This window comes from Monodelphis domestica, chromosome 1, assembly GCF_027887165.1.
Source record: "Monodelphis domestica isolate mMonDom1 chromosome 1, mMonDom1.pri, whole genome shotgun sequence".
Lineage (NCBI taxonomy): Eukaryota > Metazoa > Chordata > Mammalia > Didelphimorphia > Didelphidae > Monodelphis > Monodelphis domestica.
This window is the reverse complement of record NC_077227.1, coordinates 624,997,810-625,011,469: the sequence shown is the minus strand read 5'-3', so window position 1 is coordinate 625,011,469 and position 13,660 is coordinate 624,997,810. Positions and strand designations below refer to the sequence as shown.

The 13,660-nt window shown below is 33.7% G+C and overlaps 1 protein-coding gene across 1 annotated transcript in view; it reads left to right on the top strand.

The window, feature by feature from the left end:
- The window catches only part of ANKEF1 (ankyrin repeat and EF-hand domain containing 1), a 73,741-nt gene that overhangs the window by 33,493 nt on the left and 26,588 nt on the right, over positions 1–13,660 (top strand). Inside the window, exon 5 of the mRNA XM_007476688.3 lies at positions 55–178. Coding sequence (XP_007476750.3) covers positions 55–178 — 124 coding nt within the window. The remainder of the gene's footprint in view (positions 1–54; positions 179–13,660) is intronic.

Here is a 13,660-nt window from a genome sequence, read left to right as displayed (position 1 = left end):
CTGGTACATATATGCTACATGTATGTTTCTTTAAAATCTTAAATTTTCTTTTAGATACTGAAGCTTTTATCTGCTTATAATGGAGATATGGGAATTATTGCAATGAATGGAAATACACCACTCCATTATGCTGCCATGGGGGGTTATGCAGACTGCTGTAAGTTTATAGCTCAACGAGGTAAACTTTTCTATTTTATACCTCTCCATATTATAGCTATATGGATCTACATCTTGTCAATTTATTATTGTCTACTCATTGTTTTCAGTGATCACATCTTAATTATAGAATTATAAAATTCTTAGGGTTGGAAGAAACTTGAAGGGTCAAAGTCAATCAATAGTCAATCACTATTTATTAAGCTCCTACTATGTTCTTGGTGCTGTGCTAAGGTCTGGTGGTACAAATACAAATAAGGAAAAAAGCCAGTCTCTGCCCTCATGGATCAATGGGACAGTAAAAAAAAAACACGAAAAGCTGCAAAATTGGGGAGAAAGAAGGGGATGGAGAAGAAGATAACCATAATAGGGGTAGTCAAAGTCTCAAAGTAGTATAGCCAGGTTAGAAATGAGGTCCACTCATAGGATTGTGGAACTTAAATGAGTCAAAGAAGAACATGAGAGTCCTAGCTCCTCATTTTATGGATCAGGAAACTGAGGCCCTTCAAGAGTAGCTGACTTAACTTTGCAATGTCATATAGCTAGCTGGTAAACTAGGTTTAGTCTGAAAATATGGAAAAAATTTTTCTTTTTTTATATTATGATATTTTATTTTAAAAATATTTTATTTTCTCATTTACATGTAAATACAATTTTTGACATAAATTTTTAAAAATTGAGTTCCAAATTCTTTTCTTTCTTCCCTTCCCCCTTCCATGAGAATGGTAAGCAATTTGATATGTTAAACATGTTGTATTATGCAAAGCTATATTTCCATATGATTTATAATGTAGAAGATGACTTGAAAAAAAACATGAAGAAAATAAAATGAAAATTCATATGCTGTGATCTACATTCAGACTCTATCAGTTACTTCTGTAGAGGTCAAAAGCCTTTTTCATCCTGGGTCACTTGAAATTGTCTTACATTATGTATTGCTCAGAATAGCTGTCATTCACAGCTGATCACTGTACAATATCACTGTTGCTATGTATAATGTTCTCCTGGTTCTGCTCACTTCACTTTTCATCAGTTCATGGAAATCTTTCCAGGATTTTCTGGAATAGTCTTGCTTGTCATTTCTTATAGCATAATACTATTCCCTTACAGTCATATACCAAAAATTGTTCAGTCATTCTCCAATTGATGAGTATCCCTTCAATTTCCAGTTCTTTGCCACAACCAAAAGGGCTACTATAAATAATTTTGTTCATATAGATCCTTTTCTCTTTTCTTTTTTTCTTTTAACTTCTTTAGTATATAGACCTAGTAGTGGACCAAAGTGTATACACAGTTTTATAGCCCTTTAGGCATTGTTCCAAATTGCTCTTCAGAATCACTGAATCAATTCACAACTCTGCCACCAGTGCATTAATGTCTCAATTTTCCTTCATTCCCTCCAACATTTATCATTTTCATTTTCTGTCAGATTAGCCAATCTGATAGGTGTGAGATAGTATCTCAGAGTTATTTTAATTTATATTTCCCTAATCAATAGTGATTTGGAACATTTTTATATGACTATAGAGTACTTTGATTTCTTTACCTGAAAGCTGCCTGTTCCTATCATATGACTATCAATTGGGTAATAACTTATATTCTTATAAATTTGACTTCGTTCTCTATATGTTTGAGAAATGCAGCCTTTGTCAGACTTTTGGTATGAAATTCCTCCCCCATGGCCAGTTTCCTGTTTTCCTTCTAATTTTGGTTTTATTAGTTTTGTTTATGCAAAAAATTTAAATTTAATGTAGTTAAAATTACTCATTTTTCTTTTACCTCTCTTATTTGGTTTTAAAATCCTTTTTGAGCTCATCTGAGATTTGAGACCAATTCCCATTTTCCTTTGAGGTTGAAAACTCTAGAAGATGCCACCCAGGGCTGGTTCAGTCATTCTCAAGGACTGTTATTGGCTTGCATTGGGATGGGCTTGGTTTTTTTGTGAGCTGCCTTGTGGAGGAGGTTTGGGAACTCATGCTTGCTTGTACCCAGGCTTGGAACCTCAAAGGCTTTGTGTTTGTCTGTGTGTTGGGGGGGGGGAGGTGCCTTGCTTCTGGCTTGTGTGGGGCAGTGCATTGATGTTATCTTCTGCTTGGGCTCGAGATCTTTGGGTTTGCTGGATGCAGCATTCACTAGACTGCCTTCCCTTTTCACCCCAGAGAAACACATCTATCCTGCTAACCTTCAAAGTCATCCTGAGATGGAAAATTGCCCCACCCCATTTATTTGTTGGTTCTGCCACTCCAGAACCCATTTTGAAGCCTAATTTTAAGGAAAATTTGGGGGTGCTTTGGGATTCCCTGTCTACTTCATTGTCTTAGCTCTCTCTAGAGAGGTTTTTAATAGAAAAATAGAAAAAAATCCTTGATTACAATTTCATTTTTGTTAAATAGGAAGAAACAGTGAGTGGACTAGCTATTCTGGATGTGATTATCACCAAAAAGGGTGAACTGGGTATAAAAAATAGAAATAAAACCTCTTTGGGGCAAGACTCAATTCTAGAATGGTGATAAATAAGGGGAGAGAAGAAAGCCAGGAATAATCAGATATGCATCCTAGATTTTAGAAAAGTCACTTTCAAGAAGCTAAATAAATGAAACCCATATATTAAAATTTTAAGTAATCTCAAGAAGGATAGTAATTCTCAATAATGAATTTTGAAGACAAAAGGGGAAATAATTCTAGTAAGGACTAAAAAAAGAAGTTGTCTAGAAAGGCAGTCTTGTATGCCAAGGAATTCATCAATCAACTTAAATTCGAAAGATATATAGAAGATGGATGTAAAAAGTAGAAAGATGATGAATATAAAATGGCATTCTCTATAAGGATTATGTCAACATTAATGTTTAAAATGATCTGAGTTGATAAGGGGTGTTATAAGGAAAACAAAAATATCTTTAAAATCTAGATATTTATGGAAAAATATATACTAGAACTGCTCAGGGTGGATATGTACATGATAATTAATAGCACATGGAAGTCAGAAATACTGAATTCTGTTTTTGCTTCAAAGTTAGAACAAAAATAAATAATATGAATTTGAAATACAGGATAAGTAGATCAATAGAAAGGAAGCATCTAGTTGCCACAGATGAGTATAGGTTATCATATCCAGGTAAATAATAATGCAATATACTAAAGAAACTGGTGAATGTATTTACTGAACTACTTTCAATAATCCTTAAAAGTTAAGGTAGAGAATACAAAGCAAGCCACAGAATGAGAAAAAAGCAAAGATCTTGATTTTTAAAAAATGGGTGGAATCTTCAGACTCTAGACATTAAACATTTGTTTAATTCTTTGCAAAATTCTTGAACTTGTTATTAAAGAATTTAATTAATATATCAGAATTCAGTGATATCACAAAGAGACAGTGGTTTCCTAAAGAACAAGTCTTTCCAGGTTGGCCACATTTCCTTTTTTTAATATATTTCCTGAACAGGTTCACCAGAAGAATGCTATATAATTATAATTTGCCTAGATTTTATAGAAAATATGATAACGTTTCACATGCTATTCTTGTTGAGGAGAAGAAAACATGTGGTCTAGATGAAAGTACTGTTAGGTTGTTTTGGAACCCAAAGAGTAGCCATCAAGAGGTTAATGTCAACTTGTAAGATCTGTAAAAGAATGCCCCAGAAGTATGTTTTGAACCTAAGCCTTTCATCATTTTATCACTGGTTAAGATAAAGGCATAGAAGGCATACTCATCATATTTTCAGCTGACTCAATGCTAAGGAATATGCCAAAATATTATGTGGGTCCCAAACAAAGAAAATAAAACAAAATTTACACTAGCTATAATACTGGATCAAATCCAACAAAGTGAAATATTAATAGGTACAAACTTAAAATCTTCTATTTGAGGACCAGAAGCCAATTTGACACAAGCAAATGAGCAGATTTAGTTATATAGTGGCCATTTTTAATTTTTTCTTGGGCTTTTAATGGACCATAAACAATGCAAGTTCAGGGTCATAAAGCAATCATGAACTTTAGATTGCATCTGAAGAGACATAAGCTAAGCTTGTAGTTCCTAGTATTCTCTAGCCTGGACAAATCACATTGGTATAGTATATTTAGTTTTGGCTCCATGTTTTAGAAGGGATATTGTTAAGCTAAAGAGTGTCCAGAGGAGGATGACCAAGATTATGAAGGATCTTGAAATCATACCAGAGAAGGATCATTTGAATGAATTCAGCATGCTCCACATGAAGAAGAGAGCTTAATTTGATGGCTATGTTCCAGTTTCTAACTCACTATGAAGGGGAAATAGGATTAGTTTATTTCTTCTTAGGTCCATGTAGTAGGATTAGAAGTAATTGGTTATGTGTTGTTCACTTTTTCAATCATGTCTAACTCTTTATGATCCCATGGACTCATGCTAAGTCTTTCTGTCCTCTACAATCTCTCAAAGTCTGTCCATGTTCATTTTTGTTGTTTCCATGACACTATCTATCCATCTCATCCTCTGTCATGTCCATCTCCTTTTGTATTCAATCTTTTCCAGCATTGGGGTCTTTTCCAATGAATCCTGTCGTCTCATTATGTGGCCAACGTATTTAAACTTCAGCTTCAGTATTTGATTTTCCAGTGAATAGTCTGAATTAAATCCTTTAAGTATTGACTGATTTGATGTTCTTGTTGTCCAAGGGACTCTCAAAAGTCTTTTCTAGTACCAGAATTCTTATTAAATTTAGGCTTTATGAAACTAAAAACATCATAATAATTAGAGCAACCCAAAAAGTGGAATAAGGTTCTTTAAGGATTCAGGCAAAAGATGGAATAGAAGTGTCCATATGTATTAAAAAAGGATTTTTCAGGTCTCCTCTGTATCAGATGACACCCAAAGTAATTTTTTCAACTCTGGAGACTCTATGTTTTAGTGTGTTTTCAGTTTGTTAGATTACTGTGGTTTATCAAGGGTATATGAGCTTCATTTCACTAATTCAACCAAAGTTATAAATGGTTAAAAAGTTATTAAGTCAATGATGAATAAATTAGATTTTTGAGGATATAAATCCTAATAGTTATTTTGGAAGTTTGTTCTTCAGACCCAGCATCATATATGATCAAACAGTTATAAAATGTATTGTTTGGGGAGAACCACTGAAGAAATAAATACAAATGGTGGTCCATCTTTCATTATTTATTGAAAACTTTGATAGAATTTCTGATGAGCTTATTTGTTTTTTCTGTGCCCTTCATTTCTAAAATAACTTTTAAAGAACATTGTTGATTACGACACAAACATGGTACTGATTCCAAAACCAGGCAGGTCAAAAACAGAGAAAGAAAACTATAGGCCAATCTCCCTAATGAATATAGATGCAAAAATCTTAAATAGGATACTAGCAAAAAGACTCCAGCAAGTGATCAGAAGGATCATTCACCATGATCAAGTAGGATTCATACCAGGGATGCAGGGCTGGTTCAACATTAGGAAAACCATCCACATAATTGACCACATCAACAAGCAAACTAGCAAGAATCACATGATTATTTCAATAGATGCAGAAAAAGCCTTTGATAAAATACAACACCCATTCCTATTAAAAACACTAGAAAGCATAGGAATAGAAGGGTCATTCCTAAAAATAATAAACAGTATATATCTAAAACCAACAGCTAATATCATCTGCTATGGGGATAAACTAGATGCATTCCCAATAAGATCAGGAGTGAAACAAGGATGCCCATTATCACCTCTATTATTTGACATTGTACTAGAAACACTAGCAGTAGCAATTAGAGAAGATAAAGGAATTGAAGGCATCAAAATAGGCAAGGAGGAGACCAAGTTATCACTCTTTGCGGATGACATGATGGTCTACTTAAAGAATCCTAGAGATTCAACCAAAAAGCTAATTGAAATAATCAACAACTTTAGCAAAGTTGCAGGATACAAAATAAACCCACATAAATCATCAGCTTTTCTATATATCTCCAACACAGCTCAGCAGCAAGAACTAGAAAGAGAAATCCCATTCAAAATCACCTTAGACAAAATAAAATACCTAGGAATCTACCTCCCAAGACAAACACAGGAACTATATGAACACAACTACAAAACACTCGCCACACAACTAAAACTAGACTTGAACAAATGGAAAAACATTAACTGCTCATGGATAGGACGAGCCAATATAATAAAAATGACCATCCTACCCAAACTTATTTATCTATTTAGTGCCATACCCATTGAACTACCAAAATACTTCTTCACTGATTTAGAAAAAACCATAACAAAGTTCATTTGGAAGAACAAAAGATCAAGGATATCCAGGGAAATAATGAAAAAAAACACATATGATGGGGGCCTTGCAGTCCCTGACCTAAAACTATATTACAAAGCAGCAGTCATCAAAACAATTTGGTACTGGCTAAGAAATAGAAAGGAAGATCAGTGGAATAGACTGGGGGAAAGCGACCTCAGCAAGACAGTATACAATAAACCCAAAGATCCCAGCTTTTGGGACAAAAATCCACTATTTCATAAAAACTGCTGGGAAAATTGGAAGACAGTGTGGGAGAGACTAGGAATAGATCAACACCTCACACCCTACACCAAGATAAATTCAAAATGGGTGAGTGACTTAAACATAAAGAAGGAAACCATAAGTAAATTGGGTAAACACAGAATAGTATACATGTCAGACCTTTGGGAGGGGAAAGGCTTTAAAACCAAGCAAGATATAGAAAGAATCACAAAATGTAAAATAAATAATTTTGACTACATCAAACTAAAAAGCTTTTGTACAAACAAAACCAATATAACTAAAATCAGAAGGGAAACAACAAATTGGGAAAAAATCTTCATAGAAACCTCTGACAAAGGTTTAATTACTCATATTTATAAAGAGCTAAATCAATTGTACACAAAATCAAGCCATTCTCCAATTGATAAATGGGCAAGGGAAATGGATAGGCAGTTCTCAGATAAAGAAATCAAAACTATTAACAAGCACATGAAGAAGTGTTCTACATCTCTTATAATCAGAGAGATGCAAATCAAAACAACTCTGAGGTATCACCTCACACCTAGCAGATTGGCTAACATAACAGCAAAGGAAAGTAATGAATGCTGGAGGGGATGTGGCAAAGTAGGGACATTAATTCATTGCTGGTGGAGGTGTGAACTGATCCAACCATTCTGGAGGGCAATTTGGAACTATGCCCAAAGGGCGACAAAAGAATATCTACCCTTTGACCCAGCCATAGCACTGCTGGGTCTGTACCCCAAAGAGATAATGGACACAAAGACTTGTACAAAAATATTCATAGCTGCGCTCTTTGTGGTGGCCCAAAACTGGAAAATGAGGGGATGCCCATCAATTGGGGAATGGCTGAACAAACTGTGGTATATGTTGGTGATGGAATACTATTGTGCTCAAAGGAATAATAAAGTGGAGAAGTTCCATGGAGACTGGAACAACCTCCAGGAAGTGATGCAGAGCGAGAGGAGCAGAACCAGGAGAACATTGTACACAGAGACAAACACACTGTGGTATCATCGAACGTAATGGACTTCTCCATTAGTGGTGGTGTAATGTCCCTGAACAACTTGCAGGGACCCAGGAGAAAAAAACACCATTCATAAGCAAAGGATAAACTATGGGAGTGGAAACACCGAGAAAAAGCAACTGCCTGAATACAAAGATTGAGGGGACATGACAGAGGATAGACTCTAAATGAACACTCTAATGCAAATACTATCAACAAAGCAATGGGTTCAAATCAAGAAAACATCTAATGCCCAGTGGACTTACGCGTCGGCTATGGGGGGTTGGGGGGGGGGGAGGAAAAGAAAATGATCTATGTCTTTAACGAATAATGCTTGGAAATGACCAAATAAAATATATTAAAAAAAAAAAAAAAAAGAACATTGTTGAAAATCAAATATAACTTGGTTTACTTATAATTTGTATATTAAAAATAAATAAGATTTATGTGAAAGCTACATAATCTTTTTTAGTGTGGATACTTTCTCCATCAATACAGATTTCAGTCCTTCCTGAATAAATAGATGGTCTTTGAGAATTGCTGAGTCTGATAAATTAATTATCCTGGATTCAACCTGACAGTAAACATCTAAAGACTTTACTTGGCTTATGTACAGATAGCAGGTAGTTAATCCATTACCTGGTCCACATTCAAATCTTTTCCATCTTGGCAAAATCTGTCCTAGTCTTCACCTTTTTGGCAGTCTTCAAGCAGTCAAAATTACATCCATGACAGAATGAGGAAGTGGAGTAGGCATTTAGTGGAAGTAATACATAAATACTAAGTACATGGTTTATTAGTGCAAGATATTAAAACTTCCTGGAGCATATTTTCCATTGTTTTACATTTTCTGTTATAAATGTATCTACAAGATGTTGAAATTAGCCAATACACAGGTATTTATTAAGTATCTACTGTGTGCTACACAGCCTCTGTCAGTAAATAAATATTTATTAAGCACCTTCTATATGCTAGGTAATAGAGAATCACATACAAAAAATGAAATAATCTCTATTCTCAAGGAGGTTAAATTATAATGGATGTAACAAAAATTATATATATATATGTATGTGTATGTGTATATATGCATATACAACATTTTATAAATATACATTTATAAATAAATATACAAAAATAAATATACATAAATATAAATATACATTGCTGTGTATATCTACCTGCATATGTGGCATGGAGTAGGGTGTATATAGTATAGTGTATATGTATACATATAAATACATAGATGTGTGTGTATATATTGTATAATTGAAAATCTGTAGATTTGTAGAGATGTGCAGAATTAATGTGAAATGCATATAAAGTTGTTAAAAAAGGTAAGGTGGGGATGCTTAGCAGTTGGGAGAATCAAGAAAGGCTTCATGTAAGGAATCTAGCATTTTTTATTTATTTTTTGCTAGTATTTGATAAGTAGTTCAAAACTTGAATAAAAAAGAAAATATTGGCCTTATCATAAAGGGCCTTTTTTGGCTTTATTTTTATTTATAGACTATGTGTCCACCATTATTAAGTAGAAACAGAAAGTGTCAGCCAGTTTTTAAAAAAAATGAACTCTGAAAAGAAAAGAAACTCACTAAATTTACCAAATTAACATTTCCTTCATCTTTTCATTTTTTTATAATGTTATTGACATTGGTTTTTTTGGGGGGATGTATTATTTTACTTAATAAAAATTTTCTTTCTGAAAGCCAAAACACTTGCCCTGAGTCAAGCTTTTCTATCATTTAACATGGTAGCTTATTTTGTGATTTGATAGAAGTATTTCTAAACATGGATCAAAATATCTTTTATACATGTATGATAGAATATAAAAGAAATAAGAAGCCAGGAGCTTAACTTTCACTTGTGCCACTGAATGCAAGAGACACAAGAGGGAAATGTTTCACATAATCCCAGATGGTATTTATAAGAAACACAGTCTCCAGGAAATTGTCAGTCACTCAGTCAATAAATATTTATTAAGTATCTGTTCTGTGTTAAGACCTGTGCTAAATAGATACTGGGGATGGAAAGAAAGACAAGAGATAGTCACTGCCTTCAAGCATCTCACAATCTAATGAAGGAGACAGCATGCAAATAACTATGTCTGAATAAGCAATATATAGGGTAAATGGGGGGAATTGACATAGAGAAAGCTCTAAAATTAAGAGGGATTGGAAGAAGTTTTGTGTAGAAGAAAAGTTTTTAACCAGGAAAGTCAGGAGACAGAGATGTGGAGAGAGAGAATTCCATACATAAGGGATAGCAGATGAAAATATTTCAAATCTAGAAATGGAGTGCCTTGAGCAAGGATGTTGATCATTCTAGATTTTTCAAAGTATAATTCTAGTATCAAGCCTTACATGGACTGATTGGTTATTTTTTTTTCTCAAATAACCTGTGAATTGTAGGAACTTTCCCATTATCACTTATATTTCTACCTTTAAATCTTGAAAGTCATTATTTTATCACAGTGCATGACACATAATAAGTTCTCAGGGAATGCTCATTGACAGTGCTATGAACTGATTTCCAACATAGTTTTCTTTTTCTTGTTTCTTAAGTTTCACCTTTTTATCTGCTTATGAATAAATCTATACATAGATTTTTAAGTGTAATGAGTGGTTCTGGACTTTTGAAAAATTGGTCATAGGATCTTCTGAAAGTTCTATATTTTATATAATTAGACATATAAATAAAGTATATATATTTAAATTTTTGGTTCTTTTAGATACACATCTATTGCTATTTCCTAAGGACCTTCTTTGCTTTGCAATGATTTCTCAAAAGAATTTTAGAAGCTCATGTAACTGTTTTACTCAAGAATATTTATTTCAGTGTCATTGTTATTTTCTACTCTTTCAAGAAAACAGTTATAATATAATCACCATTAATTATAAACATGCAAACATGTAAACATAATTCCATACAACATACTTAGTAAGCATCTGAGGTAGAATTTGAAGTCAAATGTCCTGATTGGTGCTCTATAGACAGTGCCATGTTGTTTTATAATAAGGGTATTATATTATATTATATATACTTATTATATTATTAATATTATATTATATATATTATATATATATATATATATATATATACTTGTTTTAGGATTTGTTTTTTCATTCATTCTTGAGGCCTTTGAAGAATATCCAATTTCATGATGATCTTAAGGAAAAAGTTAAGGCCATGAAATCTATATCCTCAAAAATATAATTTTGATTGATGTGGACAATCTCTTCACCAAAATGGATTATACCTTATAAGAAGTAGTTGACAAAAGTATATACCGTGGTTTCTGTAGCCAAATTATCCATTATTTGGTGTCTAGCCTTTTTTTAATGAATATCTTTTGGTTTATGGCATAGCTTGGATGGTACTCAAATGGCAGACTTAAAACAGAAACATAACCTATTACCAAGACCATGCCTGAAGTCTTTTTAGCTTGATAAAGGCAACCAGAGCTAATACTCCTCAGGAATTGCTGTTAAGAATTCAGGACTGTCTCTATGCCACGATGAGCCACTGAAGGATTTTAGTGGATAGATAAACATCTGTTGTAGTAATATGTGAGTATTCATTATGAGGATGCTAAAAATAAGACCATTTTTAGATTGATAAACTTTAATATAAGAAGCTGATGCCCAAGCAAATAAGGCAGAGAGATGTTGAATTAAAGGAGCTATGGAGCAAGCATACTTTTACTCTTCTCCATGCAGTTAGAGAAGTGGATGTCTTTTAACTCCCCCCTTCCTTCCTTAGGAGTATAGTTTTCTTTTTTAAAACTCTACACAGCAAGTTTGACTGCACATTCTTTAAATGTGAAAATAAGCTTCCCCAGTCTTTGCCTGCTTATAGTAGGTTTTTCTTTCTGCTCCTGTTTCAGGAACATTCTGGCCTCATATAACATTCTCTTTTTCTTCTAATTTACTATGTTCTCAATGTGGTTTGAATCTCAAGCCAGTTAGTATTGGTGATTCCAAATTACTTTTATAATAGTTCAGTATTTGAACTCTTCTCCTTTTCAGAGTGTGTTTTCTTTCTATTCCCAGTCTCACTATTAGTATTCAAGTGAGAACTGGCACAATATTTGAATGGTTAGTTGGGTTATAGTCCATTGTCACACACATAGTGAGAAATACTTAATGCTGTTTAGAAAAATAGTTTGAGAGAAGTACAAACTGGCCTTTTCTCAGTCTAGTTCTCTGATGATTTTTTTGTAAATCCAAGGAGTAAATGAGGAAGATAGGTGAGGGGAGCTCAGTCGCCCAGGAAATCATAGAAAGAAATCTCCAAGGCAGACCCACTAATAACTAAATCTCTGCATCTCAGATGTCACAGGTCTTTTTTGCTGTTCTTTCCCTGGTACCTCAAGGTACCCCTTGTCATTGGAGCAGCCACAAGCTTGAAAGCTGACAATAGAAGTATTAGAAATATAGATTGTGCCTGGGACTGCTGTAACTATAATGCTATTCTCTACCTTTGGCCAGCATTAAAGTCTCATCCTTCTCTGGTTTTGCTTGCGTGTTTAATCTTTCTTTTTCTCTAAGGGAACCTTTTTTTTGAAGTTCAGACTCAAAAGACTTTATGGTATTTTGTCCTCAAGTAAAGTCTAATGTCCTCTCATGGCTTAGAAAAATGGAGAAGGGGATTCCCATCCAACATCAACTGTGTCTCTTATCTCCCTTCATTTTATGCCCAAGCCTTTAAAAAAACACTTATGTTACATTAAAATACCCAGTTTACTCTCTTCTTCCCTATCCTCTCCCCATTAAAGAAAGCATCATTTGGCAAAAAAGATATATGCATGTATAAAACTATTTATTTTTTTCTATTTATCAGCTCTTTCTCTGGAGGGAGGCGTACACAATTCATTCCTCAAACAAATTTTCTGTTGCTGTATATAAAGTTCTCTTGCTTCTGTTCATTTCATTCTTTCTAATTCCCTATAGGTCTTTCAAAGTTTTCCCAAAATTAACCTGCTTTCCATTTCTTATGGTGCAGTATTCCATCACAATCATCTGCCATAATTTGTTTAGTCATCCCTCAAATGATGGATATCCCTTCAATTTCCAGTTCTTTGCTTCTCCAAAGACAGCTGCTATAAATATTTCAGAATATAAAGGGTTTTTTTTCCTTTTTTTTCCTGATCACCTTATGAAATAAACCCAATGAGTGATGTAGCATTTTTGTTAGCACTCAAAAAGGGAAATCTTTACTCAGATATTTACTAACAGTACAACTCTGGGCCAGAAACTTAACCCTATTTGCCTCAGTTTCCGCATCTCTAAAATGAGCTGGAGAAGGAGTGGCAATGCATTCCAATACCTTTGCCAAGAAAACCCTAAATGGGATCATGCAAAATCAGACATAACTGAAAGAACTGAACAGATATTAATACTTGCAATTACTATAGGAGATCCTTGTTCCATGAACAATGAGTTGACAAACTACTTGAGGAATTGAATGATAGTACTATTGTTCCTGTGGCTATAAATGACATGATAAGATAAAAAGAAATTTCAGGGGCCCAGACCACATGTTCTCCTTAGAAAGGAAGTTAAAGAGATTAGTTTTTATTATTCATCCAAAGTAAACAGGAAACATCATGCAAGACCTCCTGCCACCATGTAGTTCAGTATCTATGATCAGTATTTACAAATAACTAACCCTAACCCTAGAAAGAAATTCTAGGATGAACTAAGTAACTACAAGTTCAACCAACATAAGTTTGAATATACAACTGCAGTTCTAGAATAGTTATAGGTGAAGACTGTGAAAAATATTTTAGAAAATGCATGCCAGCATTTATTTAAAGAATAGGCCAATGGCTTATAAACTGCACAGAAGTCTCATATACTTATGTATCATGAATTCTTTCTTTGAGATGAATGTTAGCAAGTGCTGTAAATGCCAAGCACTGAACATCAGTATAATATATGAAATATTGACTACCTTTTAATAAATTATAAGTAGCTAAATTGCTGATGGGAGGGTCTTTTTC